Below are 7,915 nucleotides of genomic sequence, written 5' to 3'. Positions count from 1 at the left end.
TAGTACGTTACAAATAAAACAAAGTAGTTCTAAGTGTTTTCAAGAGGAGAATCTGTTGGACCCTTGCTGCCATTTTAACTGAAACTCTTGGCTGCTGCTTATTTTTACCGCACTGTGGCTCATCAGCGCTGCGTCTGAATCATGCAGGTTGTTGATGTCCTATCCAACCATATGATAAAACTCACAACCACAATACGGATCATACTGTATGTGTGCAGGTGTGTCTTCAACTCCAGTCAGATGATAAGTCAGTCATAAACAATTACACCCAGAGATTAGACTGAAGGTAAAGCCGTCCAACCCTGTGGACACGATCAAGCTGATAGATATCCAGACATTTGATCCTGGAATGACAACTGTCAAAATGAGTGATTTCTAAATTTACCAGGAAGTCCAGTTTGTCTTTTTTTTTTCTGTACAACTTTGTCTTTCTGGTGTCGTCTTTACATTCATTGAGTCATAACTGTTTTGGAATAACCAACTCAAATTAGAAACATCCGAATGTGAAATGCTTTGGAGAGCATTAGTTCAAACAAGTTTAGACATTTGTTCCTTAATCTTACAGAACATATGGTCATTTATGCATTTTTTATTCTTCAGTTTAGTTTTATGGGATTAAGTCTAGGTTTGCATTTTGAGAGGAAAACTAGGAAAAACAATCAAAAAACAAAGAACAGTGGAACTGAGTAATTAATACCGCAGTAGGACAGAGAAAAGACTTTGAGCTTTATGAGAGTTTAATTATCTTACTTCCTGAAATTGTCTCTTGAAGCACTGAAACACTAAAGCATTGTTAATTTTGCAAGTATCTGTCAAATGTTCTCCTTATGGATTTGGAAAAATTGAGTTGAGTAAAAGAGGTGAAGATAATCACCAGTAAGTCTGAGTCATAATCAACAAAGTGGGTATAAAATGCAGGAAGTTGTTTGTCCCTGAGGATTGTAAGAGTGGAGACTGCAGTACTGAAGTTATTATCTGTATTTTTGATGCAGCTAACATCTTTTTTAATGATATCAGGTCACGGTCGTGTTTTGCATCGCCCCTCTTAGGAATCAGTTTTCATTCAGTTGTAGATGAGTCAGTGTTTCCTTTTGAAATTAACAAGCTACCCTGCAGCATATAAAGTCATTAAAATTAGCCAGCTGCAAAAAGTGAGGTACACATAAATATTACAGTCCAATAAAATAATAAATTATTTGCAGATGAAGTTCTAAATGTTGTCAAAAAGTGTAGTTATGATTGTTATTATTTTTGTTTTGAGCACATTTTGTAAACTATGTAAAAATCATGAAGGAAAATAGAAAAAATGATCAAAAACTGTTTCCATCATGACCATTATATCTACAATAAAATCAATCTTAGAGTCTCTGCATTTAAAATATGTTAAAACAACTTTAATATAAAGTTTTAAATTATGTTTATGTTGGAAATGCAAACAGCAAAATGTGGCTGTAAGGTTACAACTGAAAAAGAGATGAGTCAGTAATTCATTTCTTTCTCTACAAAAAGCGTTTTAACCTTGTGTGACTTTCTGATTATTTGGGGAAAATTCATGTAATTGACTTGCTGATGCATGTGTGTTACCATGGTTACACACACACACACACACACACACACACATATATATGCTGCTTATACAGATCCCTTCCTTGACAGTTCATGTCCAGGATTTAATAGTAGTTTAGATTTTGAATTATGAAGTCAAATATCTGTTTTATACATATGATATATCTGTTGTACAGCGCCTGCTATTATAAGAAAACTCTTCTAGTTATGAAAAAACTTTTTTTCATTAAAACTTGATATTTTAAAAGTATTGAACAAGAGTTAATCTCTCCAATAAAACTAGAAGATTTTCTACATGTGGGGATTTCTACATCTATACACTGAAACACTACACTACAAATATTTATAGCTGCAGAAAAATTCATAAAATGTAAAAGTATTTGGTTTAATTAATCTCTGTTATGGAATAATAATCATCTGTTATCAGGAGAGAAACCTTTCACTAATTAAAAGTTGGGAAAATAAAGTTATTGTAACTATTAAGGATATGAATAGAATTGATTAGATTCTCAGTTTTCTCTCTTCTTTTAAAGCCTATTTAATGCTTAAAGTTAGACATCAGATTTGATTGGCCGCAGATCCTCGCTGCCCTTTTTGCCTCCATGGATCTTTAGGTTATTTTTTCTGTACTGTATGGAGCACTAGGGCCTTACATTTTGTCATATTTCAAAGAAAACAGTTGTGTTTACTGATTGTACCTGTTGAATTCTTGGTTTTTCGATAAAATATGAATGTTGACCAAAAAAAACAAAACATGATAAGCATGATATTTCCTCATTATAACAAGAACATTTTCTCATTATATGGAGAAACTGAGCTTTTTTTTTGTCACGGTTGTAATTTGTACAGTATATGTTATGTAGGATGGTATTTCAATGTATTTCTCTTGCCTTTTGCCTTATTGCTCATTCAGAATGTATATGGTACAGAAGCAGAACAGGGGACAACAGGTACAAGTTCAGTTACAGGTAGGTGAGTTCCTGCAGTGGAAAAGGCGGTGATGGAAGAAGTACTCAGATCCTCTACTTGAGTAAAAGTACAATACAACAATGTAAAAATACTCCATTACAGGTAAAAGTTCTGCATGATTCTGAATTCTACTACAGTAGAAGTACATAAGTATTATGAGCTTGATGTAGTTAAAGTATTGCAGTAAAAGTACACAAGTATTATGAGCTTGATGTAGTTAAAGTATTGCAGTAGAAGTACATAAGTATTATGAGCTTGATGTAGTTAAAGTATTGCAGTAAAAGTACATAAGTATTATGAGCTTGATGTAATTAAAGCATTGCAGTAAAAGTACATAAGTATTATGAGCTTGGTGCAGTTAAAGTATTGCAGTAAAAGTACATAAGTATTATGAGCTTGATGTAGTTAAAGTATTGCAGTAAAAGTAGTGGTTTGGTCCCTCTGACTGATATATTATTATATATGACATCATTAGATTATTAATAGTGAAGCATCAGTGTTAGAGCAGCATGTTACTGTTGTAGCTGCTGGAGGTGGAGCTAGTTTACACTACTTTATATACAGTTAGCTAGTTTAGTCCACTGGTTCCCAACCTAGGGGTCGGGCCCCTCCAAAGGGTCAGCAGATAAATCTGAGGGGTCGTGAGATGATTAATGGGAGAGGAAAGAAGAAAAAACAAAGTTCTGATACACAAATCTGTTTTCAGTTTCTGGACTTTTTCTCTAATCTTTGATTTTTGCTGAAATATTGGATCATTTGAACATTTATTGAAATGAAAGCATGTGAGAAGTTTAGAGGGAAAAATCACTATTTGGTGGAGCTGTTAACAACTCATAGACATGTGAAATGTGACCCCGACTACACACTGCTTTTTGTAAGACGTCAAAAGCCAAAAAGGTTGGAAACCACTGGTTTCATCTTTAACAATGTGTTGTATTTTAAAAGCTTGTTATATTATCCATTGTGTCAAATCTTCATCTGAAAAGTAACTAAAGCTGTCAAATAAATGTAGTGGAGTAGAAAGTACAATATTTCCCTCTGAAATACCCAAGTATAAGTACCTCAAAATTGTACATAAGCACAGTAGTTGAAAAATTGTACATAAGCACAGTAGTTGAGTAAATGTACTTAGTTACTTTTCACTACTGGTGAAAATATCTAATTGTGTTTTACAACGATTTATGCTGCATTCATATGCTCCTTGGATGGTCCTGTTTCCTGAGTTGGGAAGTTGTTCTTCTGACTTCGGTGTGTTCATGAGCTTTTAAGTCATAATGTGGAAACAACATTAATGATACAAAGAAAATATGTAGTATTTTGGCCCAGACTTGTTGCTGCACCAGTAACCACTAAAATATTGCTTTACCTGACTTGTTATCAGTATTAACGCTAATAAATAACTTTTCTAACTAATCCAGGTCACTCTATGTGGACAGCGACTAACGGTTACAACCTAATACCATATTACAAATCACATGTAATTAAAAGATAGATGTGAACTCATTTGGCAAGGGCTTGAATGTAAAGGACATTCATTTATATGTAAAAGTTCTTTCTCTGACTTTCTGAGTTGTTGCTCCGTCTTGAGTGGGCGTTCATGTGAATTTTCCCAGCCGGGGACTCATTTTTTCGACTATTCCAACACCACTTGAATGCCACATCACTATGACCGGAAGTCTTATTTTGCTGGCGTTTACTCTTGTTTTATTCTGAAATCGCTACCGGAAGCCACAGTGAATATTTGGGACTTGACAGCCGCAGACCGGCCGAAGTCATCGGGACTGGGAAAACACTTTACCGCCGCTGCCGCTTCCCTCCCGTCCGGGTTCAAACAGAAATAACAGCCGAGTTTGTGGCGGATTTAACGGATTTTAACGGCTGTTGCTTCGCCCGTCGCCTCGCTTCTCTCAGCGGCTGTTCGGACTGTTCGTTCCCCGGCGGGCTGGCGGCTAGCATCGGTTACTGCTGCTAAACATGGTGGCCTGTAGGCAGGCAGAAGAGACGAGCCCAGTCTGGGGATGTTTAGAGGCTTTTTAAAGGCACTTTGGCGGCGTGTGCCGTGAAGCCCGCCGCTGTGGACACGGTAACGTCCTCCTGTTTCTGTTTTTCTTTTTTTTTAATTCTTCAGGACTTCGACGTGAAAGCTGCATTTTTCTGTTTACGTTGAAAACCGAGCAGCAGCAGCAGCAGCAGCAGCAGCAGCGGACCGTCCGTGTTTTGTGAACCGTGGATAATTGTAGTTTACTTCAACAAAAAAAAAGAAAAAGTCACCAGGAAAACTTACCCCCCACCCCCTCCCACTAAGATTTGTGGAAAAAGTTGCAAAACATGCGCTCACAACTGGAAAAACACTTCAAACAGCACCACGGTTAAGTTTAATGACCTGATGTGTTGATATTGAATGACCTGACGCTCTCACACAGGAATGAATCGGTGCACAAGTGCAGCCTGCAGGAACTATTTTACCCTCTGAAATAGTTGCTTTTAACTGCTCTTCCTTCACTGTTAATCTGTGGATTATTATGGATTATTATTATGGCCTAATCCAAACCGCGCCAGACCGGGAATTTTGGGAATAACTGCTGATTTCGTTGTTGATGATGGTGATGATGATGATGATGACAGAGAAAAGCGATGGTTTCCCTTCGTTATGATTTTGAGTAGAGAGGAGTTCATTACATGGAGACTCGCCTGACATGCCAAGGAAGGAGTTGCCACTACCTGAGGGTTGGGAGGAAGCCAGAGACTTTGATGGCAAAGTCTATTATATTGACCACATTAACCAGTGCACGAGCTGGATCGACCCCAGAGACAGGTATGTATCTAATGAAGAACATAGGTGACCTTTGACCTGTTGAGGATGCTCATCATGGGTCAAACTGCATCAGTCTACTTAAAAAAGAATCGACTGTCCTGTTATAAATACTATAAATGTGACTCATGTGCATCATTACACACAGTACAGGTGACTGATGGGCAGGAATTACACATGCAGGGAATATTTATGCCGTTTTATACATTGTTAAGGCTGCAACTAACGATTATTTTCATTTTGAGCTGCAATGATTAGTCGATTAATCGATTAGTTGCCAACTATTCAATTAATCGCCAACTATTTTGATAGTTGATTAATCGTTTTGAGTCATTTTTAAGAAAAAGATGTTCAAATGTTCTCAAATCTAAATACTTTCTGGTTTATTTTAGGGCTTCAACTAACGGTTATTTTCATTATCAATTAATCTGTCGATCATTTGCTCGATTGATCGATTAGTTGTTTGATCTATAACATGTCAGAAAATGGTGGAAAAAAATCTAGAAAACAATCAACAGATTAATCAATAAGGAAAGTAATAATTAGTTGCAGCCCTGTTTTCATGATCGATTAATTGTTTTTTGGTTTATAAAACATCAAAACAGTAAAAAATGTCAAACACAGTTTCCACTGTGATGTCATCAAACGTCTTATTTTGTCTGAACAACAGATCAAAACCCAAAGAGATTAAATTTTCTGTAACGTAAGTCAAAGAAAAGCAGCAAATACTCAAATATGAAAACCTGAAATCATCAAATCTTTCTTCAAAAAAAAGATCATCACAGCTCTAGAAAAATGCTCGTTATCATTTCTTAGATCCCAAAGTGACGACTTCAGACGTTTTGTCTGATCGACGGTCAAACAGATAATTAGTTCATCACCATCACCTTCATATCTCTGCCTCTGAGAAGCTGCAACCTGTAAATATTTGTCATATTTCTTAAAAAGACTAAAATGATTAGTTGATTATTAAAATAGTTGCCGATTACTATTCTGTTGAACTAATTGATGAATCACGTTACAGTAGAGAACACATCGTAAATAAAATAAAAAAAGAATTATAAATGAAAAACCCGTTTTGACCCAGATCATCATGATCAGACTAAAAAAATATACAGTTTATGAGTCATAATGAGACAACTTGTGTCCTGCTTTCTCCTTCAGTGACTCCATATTCTTTTTTTAAAAGTAATGTACTCTGCAGATGTGTACAATGAATTTAAAATATTGTAAACTAACTGTTGCGCCTGTAGTCGATCCTTCACTGCAGTCGGAAGCAGGAACATAGACTGCAGGCAAAACATCGTTCCTCATTGATGAAAACAGACTCTGAAGGAAGCAGACAGACAGTCTGACAATCGCTCGTTTTGTCCGTCCAAACCTGCCGAAACCCTGAAATATTCAGTAAACTATCACATATCACAATATCACAACCAACAGCAGCAAAACGTCACACGTGTGCAACTAGAACCAGTGAATGTTTTGTATCTTTGGTTGAAAAATGAATGAAATGAATGAAATTAAAGCCATTTTTCAAGCAAAAATGCCAAACGTTCCCTCGTTCCATCTATTAAATTATGAGAATTAGCTTCATTTCTTCCTCTAATGTCAAGATAAACTGAATATCTTTGGATTTATTTACCAAACAATTAATTGATTAATTATGAAAGAAGTTGAAGCACTACACATAATCAAAGCTGCAACAATTACTCGATTAATTGATGAGTTGATCGAGGTTTTGGACTGTTGGTCGGACAAAAACAAACACATTGAAGGCATCACTGAGGGCTCTTCTTCACAATTTTCATATCAATTAATAGAAGAAGTGATCATCTGATTAATCGAAAAGGAAATGAATCGTTAGTTGCTTCCCTAGACTGTAACAATCAACGGATTATCAGAATAGTTGCAGAAATGACACGTTAGTCTCAGGAGGTTTTACGAGCTGTTTAACACCTTCGATCCTCAAACCACAGACTGTACGTAGCGAGGTGTGACGTCACCCTCTGGCTCACATTGGAGCCGGTTTGAAGCCCAGAGATGCAGCTCATGGTCGGCGCCGTCTTATCCGTTTGGAGCCAGGAGCTACCTCAGCGCTAACGCTAACCTACCGAGCGCTGCACACTCGGGCGAACGTTAGCTAACTAACACGACGGGTATCATTATCAAACAACACTAAACTCAGTGAAATATTGCGACGGTAGCCGAGGAGAGCTGCGGCTGAGCCAGCTGTCAATCACAGCTGTCAATCAACGCCCGCACGTCTGTCGTTTCATAATAAAACCATAAAAGGTTCGGAGCTCCTTCTCCTGAGCGCCGCTCTCTGATCCTCACGCCTCACTTCTGCTCAATGAAGCGGAGACGCAGCCGAACGCTACCTGCAGCCATGTCGAGTGTGAAATATCAGATGGGACGTTTGCATAAGATAAGAGTGTTTGTTTTAGGTGTAATCTGGATCAGTGTGACACCGGTGAAGTGAGAGTGAGAACAAATCTGAATGCACAAATCAAGTCTTGTTTTCAGAGCTGCAGTCTTCAAAATTCGACCTTGAAGCTGCGCGTCCTTCTA

General features: G+C 37.2%; 1 protein-coding gene across 1 annotated transcript in view; it reads left to right on the top strand.

Moving 5' to 3' along the window:
- The first annotated feature begins 4,250 nt into the window (after positions 1-4,250).
- Positions 4,251-7,915, top strand: part of wwc1 (WW and C2 domain containing 1) — a 61,808-nt gene continuing 58,143 nt past the window's right edge. Inside the window, exon 1 of the mRNA XM_042430799.1 lies at positions 4,251-5,350. Within this exon, the coding sequence (XP_042286733.1) occupies positions 5,232-5,350 (119 nt within the window). The 5' untranslated portion in view covers positions 4,251-5,231. The remainder of the gene's footprint in view (positions 5,351-7,915) is intronic.

This window comes from Thunnus maccoyii, chromosome 13 (assembly GCF_910596095.1).
Source record: "Thunnus maccoyii chromosome 13, fThuMac1.1, whole genome shotgun sequence".
Lineage (NCBI taxonomy): Eukaryota > Metazoa > Chordata > Actinopteri > Scombriformes > Scombridae > Thunnus > Thunnus maccoyii.
This window is presented reverse-complemented; position numbering and strand designations above follow the sequence as displayed.